The 20240-nt window shown below is 42.9% G+C and overlaps 1 protein-coding gene across 6 annotated transcripts in view; it reads right to left on the reverse strand.

Moving 5' to 3' along the window:
• Nucleotides 1–890: 890 nt before the first annotated feature.
• The window catches only part of LOC118365030 (liprin-alpha-3-like), a 42800-nt gene continuing 23450 nt past the window's right edge, over nt 891–20240 (reverse strand). The window contains exons 19-31 of one of the 6 annotated variants that reach the window (XM_052488205.1): nt 16527–16666; nt 15155–15273; nt 11421–11599; nt 11006–11206; nt 10765–10827; nt 10220–10246; nt 5719–5894; nt 5250–5347; nt 4027–4202; nt 3713–3781; nt 3080–3242; nt 2863–2930; nt 891–2410 (exon numbers count right to left, since the gene is read on the reverse strand). In XM_052488205.1, coding sequence (XP_052344165.1) covers nt 2878–2930; nt 3080–3242; nt 3713–3781; nt 4027–4202; nt 5250–5347; nt 5719–5894; nt 10220–10246; nt 10765–10827; nt 11006–11206; nt 11421–11599; nt 15155–15273; nt 16527–16666 — 1464 coding nt within the window. In that variant the 3' untranslated portion in view covers nt 891–2410; nt 2863–2877. The other 5 variants (XM_052488201.1, XM_052488199.1, XM_052488216.1 and 2 more) reach the window with 5 other exon arrangements.

The raw sequence follows: 20240 nt of genomic DNA on the forward strand, positions 1-20240 counted from the left end.
GACGGGGATCCAGTTAGCGCGGATGACACCTTCCGCCATTCTCGTAATAACAAGGCGTGAACTTTGACTGAATCTGATGTTCTCCCGATACGAGTGTCATGGAATGTACGTCATTGTAGAATGACGGGTGAATTTGCCCTTTGATATTTTCCGATACAGGCACACTTCACTGTTCTGAACTCGCTCAAAGTGTCATTACTTCATTGAAGAAGTATTACACATTACTGTAGGCTAGACTAATTGACGCCGAGCAGTTGAAGAAATCTCTATCGACGTGTCTTCATGATGACGAATGAAGGATGGAGTCCCACCAACAAAGTCCTATAGTCACTGCAGAGTCACCCAGAGAAAGTGTACCTACGTAAGGATGTTTTCCACACTGATGCCCTAGACAAGTTTATTGGGGTTAGAGAACTGGCCGTTTTGTATAGATCCTCTGCCAAAACACTTGGTTAAACTATGACAAATGTGGTTAAAAGCTGTATAAAATGTTGATTTAAATGTGCTCCATGAAACAATTTACAGATCATTTTGTTTTCCTCACAGTTCGGCATGTACAGAGCATGAGGAGGAATAAGGGGGAATTTCCAAGCCTCTAGTTTCCAGAGAAAGCCCCATGTAACACACGAACACGAAGTAGTGTTATTGTCTTCAGCCTCAGAAACAGGAAGAAGCTGATGTTTTGATGCAACAAACGTGGCCACCTGCCAGTAAACAACTTACTCTATAGTTTCAAACAACGGATACTGTATGTCATTGACACGAAGGGCTATTTTCAGGTGGAATTGTTACATAGAGCGCCTTTAATTGAGAGAAAACAAGTCAATGTTAGAAATGTGAGTCAAACTGAGGACTTGGGAGAAAACGTGTAAATATCATCACGATACAGTGTAAACAGCCACACAACCATAAGAGGGAAGAATGATGAAAATCGGGAAATCGTCAAGTAACCTGTAATTTCCTGTTGACCTCCCGTGACTTTATTTGGAATAGAAAATATAAAGCTGAAGAAAGTTAACAAACACTCAGTTCCCATCCATTTTACAGGTCTTTTTTAATTACAGCTTTTACAATCATTATCATTATTGTTATCATATTATATTTAATTATCCTCACTACTCTTCATTATTGATATTAGTTTAAATCATAACACAATTTGTTTTCAAAATGTACACATACAAGTAGTATATCTTAATGTCCATAATTTGAAACGTATTTACTTTTCAACCTAAAATGAAATTACAGTCAATCTTAACTAAGTATGAAATTAAAATACCGTCCAATACATACATACTGTACACACACATACATACTACACACACACACACACACACACACACACACACACACACACACACACACACACACACACACACACACACACACACACACACACACACTTACCTACCTACATACAATAGAGGTTATCATTTTTAAAAAATGATAAAAAATAAAATACACCCATTTTACAAATTCCTTACCCAAGTTTTCACGTCATTAGATGATTGATTTCATTACTCTCACTCTATGTTTTTGTTTTGGCATGCATATTAACACAAACGTTCAATTCTTTTCTCTTTTTTTTTAAACAGGATTTTGTCATAATGCACTTCACCAATTGTCCAAGGTCCTTCTCATCTCATGGTGTCTGTTATGGCTTAAGAACATACGAATCCATTCCCTCATTCCCTTGCATACTCTCCCTTCATAACACTTTATAACCCTTATGACTCTGTCTTCATACAGTACATTGTTTCTCAACCTCTGGTCCCTGGACTGACAGCAGTCCCTATGGTGATTCTCACCGATCCCTAGATGTTTAGCTGTACCTGACCCGAGTGAGTACTCAAATGCTAGTTTTAATGTAAGTGCTTCCTCAAAAGAGAAGGACCATAGCTTGTGGGTCCTGAGTAAAGGAAATACCTTAGCTCGCCTGTCCACGGTAGAAAAAGGTTGAGAAACAAAATCCTAATACCAGTTACTGAGATAGGGTATGCATGTTCTATCGACAATTCAAATCAAAGAAACGTCTATCAGGGTCATCATTCTGTTGATCCAAATGGAAATGCAGTTTTACATCCCAATGAAAAAAATAAGAGTCATTGTGTCAATTTTCCCATTTCACACATGGAAGAAGAACTTCACACTGGGCGATGGGAGTCATTTTTTACAGCATCGAACAGCTTCATGCCACAACTGTGGACTAAGACGGAGGGAGAGAGAGAGAAATGGACAGACAGACATTCACTCTATTTTAGTATCTTTTCATTCTCTCACATTGCCCTTGTTTCTTCAAGGATTCCAGTGGAATTCTTTTCTGTTTGTGTTCTATTCTCCATTTTGTTGATGATCTTCATCTTTTTTTCTTCAAAAACATTTTTTTTTGGGGGGGTGGGGGTGGGGGGACTCTCTAAAACAAAGACAGGATAGATAAATAATGATGCAACCATAAAGTAAAACTCAATTTCAGTATGGGTCGGTTCTTGTCTGAAATATGTTTGGAAAACTGAGATTACTAAAAGGACTGAGGTATGTTTGGATGAAAGGTTACTGAAATTACTGAATTGTTTTTAGGATGACTGAGAACACTGAAATGAGCAAAATGAGTTTCAATAACTGATATGAATGACTGAAATACAGTCTGTTTGGACGCATGAGATTACTGAAATTACTGAAATGTACCTGGATGACATGCTTGGGTGACTGAAATTCAGGCAATCTTACAGAAGGTGACAAGAAACCATTCCGATTTTTTAGAAGTTGATGCTTTGTCGAGCCAAGACCCTAAGGAATTATTTCGGACTACTTTGCAAACTTGAAAACGTTCATGATATTCTTTTGGCAATCAAGTATTTTTCTCACCTGATGTGCTTATCTCTAGCAGGAATATGTTCTCACTGACGCCGACTCACCCCTGGGCCCAGAGTTCACTGAAACAGACAGCATTACGGTTTTCAAACACCTGTCAAATGACACTAAACCTCCAGCCAATAACACTGAAATGAGTGGTCAGCATGGAACCAATGACTCATAGAGCAGGTTCCCAGTGGGAAAGACATGAAGAAGAGGACCCCCTCACCTTCACTCTGGACTTTCCTCAGGGTGACGGAGGGCGTGGAGATGGCGGAGGCACGGAAGTTGGCGGGTAATGTTTCTGAGGAGTCAGAGGTCACGCCCCGGAGGTCCTTCTCTCTGAACATCTTCCTCCACGAGGGCGAGCGTGTGAATGTCTTAGTGCCGTCCTGTCAACAAGACGCAGAGGATTGACACACAAAACAATATTGCACCATGCAATTCATTAGATTTCCTAAGTGCTAGTTAGGTATACTAAAGAACAGCATGTGGAAAAGAATACATGCACATGGGCAGGTAGCCTTGAGGTTGCTGGTTTGAATACTGGAGCTGACAAGGTAAAAAAAAAAAAAAATTGCAGTACCCTTGAGCAAGGCACTTGAGCAACCCTAATTACTCCAGAGTTGCTGTACAATGGCGACCCTGGCCTTGAACCCACTCCCTGCAGGTTTCTCAGGGGGAGTTGGGATATGCAAAAAAACAACATTTCCATTACACATCTTGTGTGTGACAGGACAAATATAAGCACCTCCCCCCAAACAGTTCATGTTGGTTGAAGCAAACTGCCTATCTTGAAAAAATTGCCTATCTTTATGAGCAATAGTCTTAAGTAACCAACTACATTTTAAAAATGTTTTACCTCATCTGGTCTTCTCTCAGTTCCCATGGAGATGAGGGCATTGTACTCCTTCTCCAGCATCTGCCTCGCCTGGGAGAGAAATAATGAGTGTTTTAAGATTATAATTAAGATTATCAAGTGGATTTCATGATTAAGATTATCTTGATTAAAATGTAATGACCAAACAGTTGCAGGTAAGGGAAATTAAGTAGGTTGGTGATTGTGGTGAATGAGGGTTATTGTGATTAGACTACAATAGTAGAATTGAGCGCTTGTGCTCTGACTTTCTAGCATAGTGGTGAGTATGTTCTGACCGGACTTCTAAATTCAGGTACCTGTGTGTTCTGATTGGGTATCTGGAGGAGCAGGGCAAGGTCAGTGTAGTCAAACGTGTCATCCAGGGCTAGGAGGGCCCCATGTACCCCACTCTCTGTGAGGTTATCTGCAAACTCCTTTAGCCCAATGGCCTGGACCCAACACATCACTCGCTCATTGGACCATACCATCACATCTACGGAGGGGGCAGAAAGCTAATACAGTGAAACAGCTACTACAGCGAAACAGCTAATACAGCGAAACAGCTAATACAGCTAATACAGCGAAACAGCTAATACAGCGAAACAGCTAATACAGCGAAACAGCTAATACAGCGAAACAGCTAATACAGCGAAACAGCTAATACAGTGAAACAGCTAATACAGCGAAACAGCTACTACAGCGAAACAGCTAATACAGTGAAACAGCTAATACAGCGAAACAGCTAATACAGCGAAACAGCTAATACAGCGAAACAGCTAATACAGTGAAACAGCTAATACAGTGAAACAGCTACTACAGCGAAACAGCTAATACAGTGAAACAGCTAATACAGCGAAACAGCTAATACAGTGAAACAGCTACTACAGCGAAACAGCTAATACAGCGAAACAGCTAATACAGTGAAACAGCTAATACAGCGAAACAGCTAATACAGTGAAACAGCTAATACAGCGAAACAGCTAATACAGTGAAACAGCTAATACAGTGAAACAGCTAATACAGTGAAACAGCTAATACAGTGAAACAGCTAATACAGCGAAACAGCTAATACAGCGAAACAGCTAATACAGCGAAACAGCTAATACAGCGAAACAGTTAATACAGCGAAACAGCTAATACAGTGAAACAGCTACTACAGTGAAACAGCTAATACAGCGAAACAGCTAATACAGTGAAACAGCTAATACAGCGAAACAGCGAAACAGCTAATACAGCGAAACAGCTAATACAGTGAAACAGCTACTACAGCGAAACAGCTAATACAGTGAAACAGCTAATACAGCGAAACAGCTAATACAGTGAAACAGCTAATACAGCGAAACAGCTACTACAGCGAAACAGCTAATACAGTGAAACAGCTAATACAGCGAAACAGCTAATACAGTGAAAAAGAGCATTGGAGATACATAAATAATATAATATTTTGCCATACAACATTCATTTGCAATGTCAAAATCCAAATCCCAGACGAGCCCCGAAATATATTACGGCTCAAGTTACCTGTGTGCCGTATTCTCACCTTGGTTCTGATGTTGGCTCTCATCCCTCCTCCTTTCAAGCTCCTTCCTGTCGTAGTTCAAACGCTTCAAGCACATGATGCCATAATGCAGACTTACCCTGAGCGAGAGAAAGAGAGTGAGAAAGAGAGAGAAAGAGATAGTGTTACTGTCAATGTCCTCACAACCAAAGACGCAACCACTGTAAAATCCTGATGCAGACAAACTAAGGTGGAGAAGAAAAGATAAATAATAACTCTGAAACAGAGAAGAGGAATGAAAGAAATGTTGGAAAAACCATCGGTAGAAATGTGTAACTAAGCAGAGGACACTAGACGATCCGGTATTAGCTTTGGTGTTTTCATGCGGCACACAAATTAAGGAAACAGATTTGTGCCAAATCCATACCAACATTTTTGGCCTGAATCTGCTTCCATACACAGATTGCCTTTCAATGACACTAAACATTGATTGAAATGATTTGAATCCAACCTGTGGAAGCTGTCCACCATTTTGAGCTGTCCCCTCAGCTCCTTCTTGGTGAGGTGGTCCAGCATGCGAGCGTCCACCAGAGACTCCATGAAGTAGGAACGGTACTGGGGCAGACCCAGGCTGGGAAGCCACTCATTCCCTACCCACTCATGGTTCATGTCCCCATAGGCAAGGATCTAAATAGGGGAAGAGAGAGAGAGAGAGAGAGAATCAATGTCCACTGAGAGACAATATATTTAAAATATCCTTCCAAAATCTCATGTGAGATACAGTACCAGTCAAAGGTTTGGACATACCTACTCATTCAAGGGTTTTTCTTTACTTTTACTATTTTCATTATAGAATTATAGTGAAGACATCAAAACTATTTTCATTATATGTTAAACAAATCAAAAATATATTATACATTTGTGAGCCAGAAGACAGCCTTGCACACTCTTGGCATTCTCTCAACTAGCTTCGTGAGGTAGTAACCTGGAATGCATTTGAATTAACAGGTGTGCCTTGCTACAAGTTCATTTGTGTCATTTCTTTCCTCCTTAATGCGTATGAGTTCATCAGTTGTGTTGTGACAAGGTAAAAGGCCAAGTCCATATAATGGCAAAACAGCTAAAAAAATTAAATAAAACGACCATCCATCATTACTTTAAGACATGAAGGTCAGTCAATCTGGAAAATTTCAAGAACTTTGAAAGTTTCTTCAAGTGCAGTCGCAAAACCATCAAGCACTATGATGAAACTGTCTCTCATTAGGACCGCCACAGGAAAGGAAGACCCAAGGAAGACCCAGAGTTGGGGCTCTCATCGTGCCGTCCCTGGGGGTGCGTCACCTGGGTGGGTTGATTCACTGTTGTGGTCGGCCTGTCTGGGTTGCACCGTGGAAAGGCCTTGTCTCAGGATGGTGAGTTGGTGGTTGAAGATATCCCTCTAGTGGTGTGGGGGCTGTGCTTTGGCAAAGTGGGTGGGGTTATATCCTTCCTGTTTGGCCCTGTCCGGGGTGTCCTCGGATGGGGCCACAGTGTCTCCTGACCCCTCCTGTCTCAGCCTCCAGTATTTATGCTGCAGTAGTTTATGTGTCAGGGTCAGTTTGTTATATCTGGAGTACTTCTCCTGTCCTATTCGGTGTCCTGTGTGAAATGTGCTTCTCTAATTCTCTCCTTCTCTCTTTCTTTCTCTCTCTCGGAGGACCTGTTGCCCCAGGACTACCTGACATGATGACTCCTTGCTGTCCCCAGTCCACCTGGCCATGCTGCTGCTCCAGTTTCAACTGGCCTGGGCCCTAGGACCATGTCCCAGGACTACCTGACATGAGGACTCCTTGCTGTCCCCAGTCCACCTGGCCATGCTCCTGCTCCAGTTTCAACTGTTCTGCCTTACTATTATTCAACCATGCTGGGTCATTTATGAACATTTGAACATCTTGGCCACGTTCTGTTATAATCTCCACCCGGCACAGCCAAAAGAGGACTGGCCACCCCACATATGCTCTCTCTAATTCTCTCTTTCTTTCTCTCTCTCTCGGAGGACCTGAGCCCTAGGACAGTGCCCCAGGACTACCTGACATGATGGCTCCTTGCTGTCCCCATTCCACCTGACTGCTGCTGCTCCAGTTTCAACTGTTCTGCCTTATTATTATTCGACCATGCTGGTCATTTATGAACATTTGAACATCTTGGTCATGTTCTGTTATAATCTCTACCCGGCACAGCCAGAAGAGGACTTAGCCCGGTTCCTCTCTAGGTTTCTTCCTAGGTTTTGGCCTTTCTAGGGAGTTTTTCCTAGCCACCGTGCTTTTACACCTGCATTGTTTGCTGTTTGGGGTTTTAGGCTGGGTTTCTGTAAGCACTTTGAGATATCAGCTGATGTACGAAGGGCTATATAAATAAATTTGATTTGATTTGATTTGATTTGAGTTACCTCAGCAGCAGAGGATACATTCATTAGAGTTACTGTAACTGCACTTAGAATGCAGCCCAAATAAATGCTTCACAGAGTTCAATTAACAGATACAGTTGAAGTCTACGTACACCTTAGCCAAATACATTTAAACTCTGTTTTTCACAATTCCTGACATTTAATCCTAGTAAATATTCCCTGTCTTAGGTCAGTTAGGATCACTATTTTATTTTAAAAATGTGAAATGTCAGAATAATAGTAGAGAGAATGATTTATTTCAGCTTTAATTTCTTTCATCACATTCCCAGTGGGTCAGAAGTTTACATACACTCAATTTGCATTTGGTAGCATTGGCTTTAAATTGTTTAACTTGGATCAAATGTTTTGGGTAGCCTTCCACAAGCTTCCCACAATAAGTTGGGTGAATTTGGTCCCACTCCTCCTGACAGAGCTGGTGTAACTGAGTCAGGTTTGTAGCCTCCTTGCTCGCACATGCCTTTTCAATTCTGCCCACAAATTTTCTATAGGATTGAGGTCGGGGCTTTGTAAGGGCCACTCCAATACCTTGACTTCGTTGTTCTTAAGCCATTTTGCCACAACCTTGGAAGTATGCTTGTGGTCGTTTGTCCATTTGGAAGACCCATTTGCGACCAAGCTTTAACTTCCTGACTGATGTCTTGAGATGTTGCTTCAATATATCCACATAAGTTTCCTCCCTCATTATGCCATCTATTTTGGGCAGTGCACCAGTCCCTCCTGCAGCAAAGCACCCTCACAACATGATGCTGCCAACCCCCTTTCTTCACGATTGGGATGGTGTTCTTTGGCTTGCAAGCCTCCCCATTTTTCCTTCAAGCATAACAATGGACCATTATGGCCAAACAGTTCTATTTTTGTTTCATCAGACCAGAGGACATTTCTCCAAAAAGTACGATCTTCGTCCCCATGTACGGTTGTAAACCGTAGTCTGGCTTTTTTTATGTCGGGTTTGGAGCAGTGTCTTTTTCCTTTCTGAGCGGCCTTTCAGGTTATGTTGATATAGGACTCGTTTTACTGTGGATATAGATACTTTAATACCTGTTTCCTCCAGCATCTTCACAAGGTCCTTTGCTGTTGTTCTGGGATTGATTTGCACTTTTCGCACCAAAGTACGTTCATCTCTAGGAGAATGTGTCTCCTTCCTGAGCGGTATGACGGCTGCGTGGTCCCATGGTGTTTATACTTGCATACTATTGTTTGTACAGATGAACGTGGTACCTTCAGGTGTTTGGAAATCGGTCCCAAGGATGAAACAGACTTGTGGAGGTCTACAATTGTTTTTCTGATGTCTTGGCTGATTTCTTTTGATTTTCCCATGATGTCAAGCAAAGAGGCACCGAGTTTGAAGGTAGGTCTTGAAATACATCCACAGGTACACCTCCAATTGACTCAAATGATGTCAATTAGCCTATCAGAAGCTTCTAAAGCCATGACATAATTTTGGGGAATTTTCCAAGCTGTTTAAAGGCACAGTCAAATTAGTGTATGTAAACTTCTGACCCACTGAAATTGTGATATAGTGAATTATATGTGAAATAATCGGTCTGTAAACAATTGTTGGAAAAATTACATGTGTCATGCAAAAAGTAGATGTCCTAACTGACTTGCCAAAACTGTAGTTTGTTAAAAAGACAATTTTGGAGTGTTTGAAAAACAAGTTTTTATAATTTAAGATCTTTGGTTCCAGCCGTCGTGTCTTTGTGGGACCCAGAGTAGGTGATCGGATGATATCCACATGTGTTGTTCCTACCGTGAAGCATGGAGGAGGAGGACGAGGTATGATGGTGCTTTGCTGGTGACACTGTCAGTGATTTATTTAGAATTCAAGGCACACTTAACCAGCATGGCTACCACAGCATTCTGCAGCAATACGCTATCCCATCTGGTTAGTGGGACTATCATTTGTTATTCAACAGGACAATGACCCAAAACACTATTTGACCAAGAAGGAGAGTGATGGAGTGCTGCATCAGATGACCTGGCCTCCACAATCACCCAACCTCAACCCAATTGAGATGGTTTGGGATGAGTTGGACTGCTGTGTGAAAGAAAAGCAGCCAACATGTGCTCAGCATATGTGGGAGCTCCTTCAAGACTGTTGGAAAAGCATTCCTCGTGAAGCTGGTTGAGAGAATGCCAAGAGTGTGCAAAGCTGTCATCAAGGCAAATGGTGGCTACTTTTGAAGAATCTAAAATATAACATTTATTTTGATTTGTTTAACACTTTTTGGTTACTACATGATTCCATATGTGTTATTTCATAGTTGTGATATTCTACAATGTAGAAAATAGTAAAAATAAAGAAAAACCCTTGAATGAGTAGGTGTGTCCAAACTTTTGACTGGTATTGTAGATAGATAGAGTTAACCTCAGTTCTAGTCCTGAGTATAGTCTATACTTTATTTTGAAGCGGACAAAAAGTCTGTAAAAAAGTATTGATCAAAATCTAAGGAAAATGCGCAAATTGCTGTATCGGATTTATGGTCTGTTCACAATGTGATATCATTGATTTAATTTCCTGTTCATGACAATAGTATTCATGACAAAAACTACAATAATATCTCACCTGGTCCCAGCTGAACTCCTTCACTTCCTTCAGTGGAGGCAAATGAAAGGGATAGAGAGAGAAAGGGATAGAGGTGGAGGGAGAGGGAAAGGAACGATTGCCAGGACGTGTTTTTACGGTAAATGACAGGAGGCGTTATGGAGAAGAAAAGATGTAAGGAAGGAAGGGCAGAAGGAGGAATAGTTTGTTAGTGAATGAAAATTAGTTGGAGAAACACTACACTCAAAGAGAATTTGGGGGAGTAGTGGGGAAAAGGTGCAGCGACACATGCCTAATCAGAGACAAAGACAAGGAAAACAAATTGTAAATGGAATTTCATTCAGCATAGTCTCAAGTTGCTTGTTGATTTCAAGCAAGTTGGATGTGTACCATCAATTCTTATACAGTTAGGAATTAATAGAATATTGTTAGATAATTGAGTTGCACGAAAGTCTTGGGATGTCTTAATTGGTCAAACATAGATGAAATCACTTTTGAAATAAGATAGTGTGTAGGAGAACTAAAAGCAAATATAAAAAGAGAGAGATTAGGCAAAAACAACTTACTGGTTTTATGGCAGCGGTCAGTGACTCCATTTCGGCATGAGTCATCCATATATCACTCGTCGACTGTGATGTCATCGAGGACAATTTGAGATTCAGATGGAAAAATAATGAGGATATGTTTACAGTTTGCATACATTTTCACTCAGACTTATTCAAACTTCTATATGTGCAGCAAGTATGTTACTGAACATGTGCCAATGTTTGTGTGCGTGTTTGTGAGTGTATATGCTGTAACACTTACGGAGCGTGTGCTGGCCGGTGCCGAGGGGCTGGTGAGGGACACCATCTCCTGGATGGCCAGGCGCAGTTTCAGGCGGTGCAGGGGGTTACTGATGCCAATCTCCCGCTGGATCTCTGTGTCCGACAGGTTGGCCATGATGGCACCGCTCTTCACATTGGCACGACATGCTGCCACATACCAGGCGGGCATGCCCACCCACAACTAAGAGGAAGAGGAAAAGGAAAAGGAAGAGGAGGGGGAAGATGTATATGCTTTGGGAATATTTACAAAAATATTTCCTGCCAATAAGGATGCATTTAATATGTTCATCATGTACAGTACATTATTCAGATTCATTCATAGTAAGATGGAGCACCTTCAGGTTAAACAATGCACATGATTTCCTCCCAGATAGTTAACCAGTGAGACTTCATACCTCAAGCCATGTGACCACCGTGGGGCCATCCCATGAAGCGAAGGGAAGACCCTGGCGACAAGCTTCTTCTAGCAGGTCGTGCTTCTTCTTGCTGCGGCGATCTTTCTCCACGGTGCCAGTTCCCATCTTGGCCAGGCCCAGGGGGTCAGCTGAGCCCAGGTCATCGGAAGGTGTGGAGGCTGAGGTCAAAGGTCATGTGAGAAACTACTCCCCATGATTACTGGACAATCTCTCTTGCCATAAATCATTTGTTTTTCTTCTAAAAACATAGAAAAATGCTACCCTGGTTGATTATTTAAAATAATATTGAGTATAACTGTGTACACTGAGTATACCAAACATTAGGAACACATTCCTAATATTGAGTTGAACCTCAATTAGTCGGGGCATGGACTCTACAAGGTGTTGAAAGCGTTCCACAGGGATGCTGGCCTATGTTGACTCCAGTGCTTCCCACAGTTGTGTCAAGTTGGCTGGATGTCCTTTGGGTAGTGAACCATTCTTGATACACACGGGAAACTGTTGAGTGTGAAAAACCCAGCAGCATTGCAGTTCTTGACACAAACCGGTGCACTTGGCACCGAATACCATACCCCATTCAAGGGCACTTCAATCTTTTGTTTTGCCCACTCACCCTCTGAATGGCCCACATACAGTGGCTTGCGAAAGTATTCACCCCCCTGGATTTTTTCCTATTTTGTTGCCTTTCAACCTGGAATTAAAATAGATTTTTGGGGGGTTTGTATATCATTTACACAACATGCCTACCACTTTGAAGATGCAAAATATTTTTTATTGTGAAACAAACAAGAAATAAGACAAAAAAATGAAAACTTGAGCTTGCATAACTATTCACCTTTTGCAGCAATTACAGCTGTAAGTCTCTTCGGGTACGTCTCTGTTTCCCCTTGCTCCTGTTTGTTTCTAGTTTTCCAGTTTTGACCATTCTGCCTGCCCTGACCCTGAGCCTGCCTGCCATTCTGTACCTTGTCACACCACACTGGATTATTGACCTCAGGGCTACGGCAGTATGGGAACAAGAGTTGGCCGTATGCTTCAGTCTGGAGGAGTTCGTGGCGGAGGTAAAGGAAGTTGTTGATGCTCTATTGTCCGGCAGAGATGCTGCCCAGAAGTTACTCCAGCTTTGAGAGCTTTATGGAAGCTACCCTAGCTACCCTAGCTACCCATCCCCACCCTGCTGGTCAACTATGAACATTTGAACATCTTGGCCATGTTCTGTTATAATCTCCATCGGGCACAGCCAGAAGAGGACTGGCCACCCCTCATAGCCTGGTTCCTCTCTAGGTTTCTTCCTAGGTTCTGGCCTTTCTAGGGAGTTTTTACTAGCCACCGTGCTTCTACACCTGCATTGCTTGCTGTTTGCGGTTTTAGGCTGGGTTTCTGTACAGCATTTTGAGATATCAGCTGATGTAAGAAGGGCTTTATAAATACATTTGATTTGATTTGGACGGGCGCTCTATAGTCCGGGTCATCCACAATACCACCCCCATCAACTTACGTGTATCAGGCACCACAGCAAGACGATCCAAATCCTGCTCATTAAGTCTTATCAGGTTCCTGTGATATTAGGGTTCTCTTGGCTCCAGCTAGTGCCATCATGGGCTCGAGCCTGTTTTGCCACGCTCATTTCCAGAAGTCAGCGCAGCCTGACCCTGACCCAGGACATCTTCCTAGGGGCTCGGAAGTTGCCCCGGACCCCTCCACCAGGACCTCCGGGAGGTGTTCAGTAAGGCCCGGGCCACCGACCGCACCGGCCCTATGACTGCAGTATAAACGGATGTTTTTCCTGAAGCGGTCCACTCCTCCAGGCTTGCCTGCCACTCGGGTTCCCATCGGACCCTGGCCTTTGTGCGACAACGCTTTTGTGCGACGCCCATCATAGTTCCTGACATCTTCATGTTTGTTGACACATGTACGATCTTTGCACCGAACAAGACTCCTCGGCAAGCACCGGCTGGTCTCCTTCAACCTCTGCCTGTTCCTCACCGTCCCTGGTCTCACATATCCCTGGACTTTGTCACGGGTCTCCCTCCGTTTGAAGGCAATCCCAACATCCCGACAGTGGTGGACTGTTTTTTCAAAGCCTGCCAATTCATTCCTCTCCCTAAGCTACCCTCTGCCAAAGAGACGGCCCAGCTCATGGTGCAGCACGTCTTCCGGATCTATGGACTCCCAGTGGACATGGGTCCGATTGGGGTCCTCAGTTCTCGTCCCGGTTCTGGAAGGCGTTCTGCACACTCATTGGGTCGTCGGTCAGCCTGTCCTCCAGGTTCCATCCCCAGTCCAATGGCCAGTCGGAGCGAGCCAACCAAGACCTGGAGTTGACTCTTCGCTGCCTGGTCTCCGCCAACCCCACCACCTGGAGCCAGCAACTAGTGTGGGTCAAATACCCCTGCAAAACCTTCTTTGCTCTGCCACGGGTCTCTCGCCCTTTGAACGTTCCCTGGGTTATCAGACTCCGGTCTTCCCTGAGCAAGAGGAAGAGGTCGGCATACCTTCAGCTCAGATGTTTGTCTGCTGCTGTTGTCGTACCTGGAAGAGAGCCCGGTCGGCCCTTCTCAAGACCACCTACACATATCGACGACAAGCGGACCGCCACCGGACCCTGGCATTGTCATGGGCAGAAGGTATGGCTGTCCACCCGGGATCTGCCCCTCCGTGTGGAGTCCCGCAAACTTTCCCCCCGGTATATCGGCCCTTTCCCCATCTCCAAGGTCATAAGCCCCTCTGCTGTTCGTCTTCTGTTGCCCTGTACCCTCCGTATACATCACACTTTTCATGTGTCTAGAATCAAACCCATGTCTCATAGCCCTTTGTCTCCTGTTTCCTGATCCTGAGATTGCCTGCTATTCTGTACCTTTTGGACTCTGATCTGGATTACAGACCTCTGCCTGCCCTTGACCTGTCGTTTTGCCTACCCCCTGTTCTAGTAATAAACTTTTGTTAATTCAACACTGTCTGCATCCGGGTCTTCCCTAAAATGTGATATGGTCAGTATATGTCATGGAAAGAGCAGGTGTCCTTAATGTTTTGTATACTTAGTGTATATTAGTGTATACTTTATAAGTAAACAGTTTGTGTGCAAAATACAGGCAACCTTACATTGTTTCTAACCCTCAGACCCCACACACGGTCAACCGGTGGTGAAAAGTACTTAAGGAAAAATACTTTAAAGTACTACTTATGTATTTTGGGGGAGTATCTGTACTTTACTTAACTATTAACATTTTGGGCAACTTTTACTTTTACTTCACAACATTTCGAAATATTTATTTTTATTTTTTACTCCATACATTTTCCCTGACACCCAAAAGTACTAGATTTTGACAGGAAAATTGTCCAATTCACACACTTATCAAGAGAACATCGCTGGTCATTCCTACTGCATCTGATCTGGCAGACTCACAAAACACAAATGCTTCATTTGGAAATTATGTGTTAAAAAATGTTTTTTTAAATGTTGCTGTCTGGTTTGCTTAATATAAGGTATTTGAAATGATTTGATACTTAAGTACATTTTAGCAATTCCATTTACTTTTGATACTTACGTTTTTTTTTAACAAATACTTTTAGACTTTTACTCAAGTAGTATTTTACTGGGTGACTTTTAGTTTTACTTGAGTGATTTTCTGTTGAGGTATCTTTACTTTTACTCAAGTATGACAATTTAGTATTTTTTCCACCACTGTGGTCAACTCTCTATATTGACTTACCCAGAGAGGCAGACTGACTCCCAGGTCCTCCGATCCTCCCCTTCTCCTTCTTCCCAAACAGGCGTCCAATGGAGGACTTGATGCTCTTCTTCTTGCTGGCTTTGTGGAGAGAGTCCTGACTACTGGTGGTGACAAATGAATCACAGAACATCACCGGTGAACAAAAAATGCAACCATTTCAAATAAGGAAATCAGACAATTGAAATAAATTCATTAGGCACTAATCTATGGATTTCACGACAGGGAATAGAGATATGCATCTGTTGGTCACAGATACCTTTAAAAAGGGGAGGGGCAGAAAAACCAGTCAGTATCTGGTGTGACCACCATTTGCAGAGCAACACATCTCCTTCGCATAGAGTTGATCAGGCTGTTGATTGTGGCCTGTGGACTGTTGTCCCACTCCTCTTCAATGGCTGCACGCAGTTGCTGAATATTGGTGGGAACTAGAACACTCTGTCATACACGTCAATCCGGAGTATACCAAAGGGCTCAATTGGTGACATTTCTGGTGAGTATGCAGGCCATGGAAGAACTGGGAAATGTCAGCTTCCAGGAAATGTGTACAGAGCCTTGCGGCTTGGGGCTGTAAATTATCATGTTGAAACGTGAGGTGAGGGGGGCGGATGAATGGCACGACAATGAGCCACAGGATCTCATCAGGGTATCTCTGTGCATTCAAATTGCCATCGATAAAATGCAATTGTGTTGGTTGTCCGTAACTTATGCCTACCCATACCATAACCCCAATGCCACGATTTTGCACTCTGTTGACAACGTTGACATCAGCAAACCGCCCTCCCACATCTCCGCATAAACGTGGTCTGCAGTTGTGAGGCCAGTTGGACGTACGTGCAAATTCTCTAAAACAACGTTGGAGGCGGCTTATGGTAGAGAAATGAATATTAAATTATCTGGCAACCGCTCTGGTGGACATTCCTGCAGTCAGCATGCCAATTGCACACTTCATCAAAACGTGACACATCAGTGGCATTGGGTGACAAAACTGCACATTTTAGAGTGGACTTTTATAGTCCCTAGCACAAGGTGCATCTGTGTAATGATCACACTGTTTAATCAGCTTCTTGATATGTGACACCTGTCAGGTGGATGGAGTATCTTGTCAAAGGAGAAATGCTCACTAACACTTACTAATACTTTACATGTTGAGTTTATATTTTTGATCATTATACATGATGGTCACCGAAATAGTTGGTTATCCAGTCTACTTTATATCCATTCTATTGGCATTAATATATTTTTGTTTTTATTTTATTCAACCTTCATTTCAATACGGAGTGATATACTTTCCATTACCAAGCTTCCCAGTAAACACACATTGTCTCAATGTTGACTGAAGTAACAACTGTACCTGCGGAATTCGCGGTGATCATCCAGCCCAGCCCCTGGGTGTGTGTGAGTCATTCTATCCAATCGCAGAGCACGAGGAACCGGAGGAGGGGTGGAGTCAATCAAGGCTAGCGCCCGGCAGTCGTCGCCCTCTTTGCTGTTCTGTATTGACAGACAATCAGCTCCATTGTAGACAACTATTTGAATCAAATCCCAAATTAAATAAAATAGTCTTGGTGACATACACATGGCTGGCAGATGTTACTGCGAGTGTAGCAAAACGCTTATGCTTCTAGATCTGACAGTGCAGCAGTATCTAACAGGTAATATCTAACAATTCCACAACAAAACCTAATACACACAATCTAGTAAAGGAATGGGATGAGAATATATAAGTATAAAATATATGGATGAGCAGTGAGAGAGTGGCTAAGATGCAATAGATAGTAAATAATAGATAGTGAAGGATACAGTATACAGTATATACATATGACATTCTTAAAGTGGCATAATTAAAGTGACTAGTGTTCCATCTATTAAAGTGGCTTATGATATCAAGTCTGTAGGTAGGCAGCTGCCTTTCTGTGCAAATGCTGGCTGTTTAACAATCTGATGGCATTGAGATAGAAGCTGTTTTTCAATCTCTCTGTCCCAGCTTTGATGCACCTGTACTGATCTCGCCTTCTGGATGGAAGCGGGGTGAACAGGTAGTGGTCGGGTGGTTGTTGTCCTTAATGATCTTTTTTTGCCTTCCTGTGAATTTTTTTTATTTAACCAGGTAGGCAAGTTGAGAACAAGTTCTCATTTACAATTGTGACCTGGCCAAGATAAAGCAAAGTAGTAGACACATACAACGACACAGAGTTACACAAGGAGTAAAACAAACATACAGTTAATAATACAGTAGAAGTCTATATACGATGTGAGCAAATGAGGTGAGATAAGGGAGGTAAAGGCAAAAAAAGTCATGGTGGCGAAGTAAATACAATATAGCAAGTAAAACACTGGAATGGTAGATTTGCAGTGGAATAATGGGAAAAGTAGAAATAAAAATGGGGTGCAAAGGTGCAAAATAAATGAATACAGTAGGGGAAGAGGTAGTTGTTTGGGCTAAATTATAGATGGGCTATGTACAGGTGCAGTAATCTGTGAGCTGCTATGACAGCTGGTGCTTAAAGCTAGTGAGGGAGATAAGGGTTTCCAGTTTCAGAGATTTTTGTAGTTCATTCCAGTCATTAGCTGCAGAGAACTGGAAGGAGAAGCGGCCAAAGCAATAATTGGTTTTGGGGGTGACCAGAGAGATATACCTGCTGGAGCGCGTGACATCAGGTGTTATAGGTGTCCTGGAGGGCAGGTAGTTTGCCCCCTGTGATGTATTGTGCAGACCGCACCACCCTCTGGAGAGCACTGTGGTTGTGCCGTACCAGGCGGTGATACAGCCCGACAGGATGCTCTCAATTGTGCACCTGTAAAAGTTAGTGAGGGTTTTCGGTGACAAGCCACATTTTTTCACCATCTTCACCACACTGTCTGTGTGCATGGACCATTTCAGTTTGTCGGTGATATGTACACCGAGGATCTTAAAACTTTCCACCTTCTTCACTGCTGTCCTGTCGATGTGGATAGGGGGGCACTCCCTTTGCTGTTTCCTGAAGTCCACAATCATCTTTTTTGTTTTGCTGACATTGAGTGAGAGGTTATTTTTCTGACATCACACTCCGAGGGCCCTCACTTCCTCCCTGTAGGCTGTCTCGTCGTTTAGTAATTTAGTAATTTAGTTCAGTTACCTTAGCTTTCTCGGGAACAGGAACAATGGTTGCCATCTTGAAGCATGTGTGTACAGCAGACTGGGATAGGGATTGATTGAATATGTCCATAAACACTCCAGCCAGCTGGTCTGCGCATACTCTGAGGATGCCGCTAGGGATGCCATCTGGGGCTGCAGCCTTGCGAGGGTTAACACGTTTAAATGTTTTACTCACGTCGGCCACGGAGAAGAAGAGCTACCACAGTATTTGGTAGCAGGCCGTGTCAGTGGCACTGTATTGTCCTCAAAGCACGCAAAGAAGTTGTTTAATTTGTCTAGGAGCAAGACGTCGATGTCCGAGACGGGGCAGTTTTTTTTTTTGTAATCCGTGATTGTCTGTAGACCCTGCCACATGCGTCTTGTGTTTGAGCCATTGAATTGCGACTCCACTTTGTCTCTATACTGACACTTTGCTTATTTGATTGCCTTACGGAGGGAATAACTACACTGTTTGTATTTGGTCATGTTTCCAGTCGCCTTGCCATGATTAAATGTGGTGGTACGTGCTTTCAGTTTTGCGCAAATGCTGCCATCAATCCACGATTTCTGGTTAGGGAAGGTTTTATAAGTCACAGTGGGTACAACATCACAGAGTCCGTATACATCAATGTTATTGTCGGAGGCTACCTGGAACATATCCCTGTCCACGTGATCGAAGCATCTTGAAGCGTGGAATCCGATTGGTCAGACCAGCGTTAGATAGCCCTAAGCACGAGCGCTTCCTGTTTTTAGTTTCTGCCTATAGGAGGGGAGCAACAAGATGGAGTCATGGTAAGATTTGCCAAAAGGAGGGCGGGGGAGGGCCTTGTATGCATCGTGGAAGTTAGAGTAGCAGTGGTCGAGTGTCTCTCTGATTAATGCCCTCCTTGCCTGGTCAGTGAGTTTTGGTGGGCGGCACTCTCTTGGCAAGTTTGTTGTGGTGCCATGTTCTTTCCATGTTTTTTATAATGGATTTAATGGTGGTCCATGGGATGTTCAAAGTTTCAGATATTTTTTAGAACCCAACCCTTATATTGCAGACCCTGGGATCTTTCAGAACAGGTGTAGATATACTGAGATCATGTGACAGATCATGTGACACTTAGATTGCACCCAGGTGGACTTTATTTAACAAATTATGTGACTTCTGAAAGTAATTGGTTGCAACAGATATTATTTAGTGGCTTCATAGCAAAGGGATGAATATATATGCACACACCACTTTTCCGTTTTTCATTTTTTAGAATTTATTTAAACAAGTTATTTTTTAATTTGACTTCACCAATTTGGACTATTATTTGTATGTCCATTACATGAAATCCAAATAAAAATCGATTTAAATTATAGGTTGTAATTCAACAAAATAGGACAAACACCAAGGGGATGAATACTTTTGCAAGGCACAGTATATATATATATTATTATTTGGTATTTTTTTAACCCTTTTTCATGATATCCAATTGGTAGTTAAAGTCTTGTTGTCACATCTGCTCCTGCCACACCCCCTAGTGGACATCCAGTGTCTAATTGACCTGCAGCCATTCCCCCAGTTCCCTCTCCCTCTCCCTTTCTCTCTGTGTGTGTGGTTGGAAACAGGTGTGCTGGAGTGAGAGCAGTTCCCCACCAGCTGCAACCCGTTCCATAATCAAGACCTCTACAAATACTCAGTCCTGCCACTTCCACTCTGCTAGATCATAATCTCTGCTCAGTCAGTATTATGCTTCTAGCCTTTTATGATTATTCAAGATCCAGTTTCCCTGCTGTGCCTGTTTCCCTGCCTGACGCTGTTATCCTCTCACTGCAGTTTTTCCGCTCTGACTCTGGTACCCGTCTCCTCTCACCACCCTGCTACCCTGTTTTGGATTCAGCTCACCATCACTTCCTTGGATTTCATTTCGGACCTGTTAACCCTGTCTCAACCCAGCTCACTCCAACCTCAGCCTCCACATC

The sequence above is a fragment of the Oncorhynchus keta genome, chromosome 3, assembly GCF_023373465.1.
Source record: "Oncorhynchus keta strain PuntledgeMale-10-30-2019 chromosome 3, Oket_V2, whole genome shotgun sequence".
Taxonomy (NCBI): Eukaryota; Metazoa; Chordata; class Actinopteri; order Salmoniformes; family Salmonidae; genus Oncorhynchus; species Oncorhynchus keta.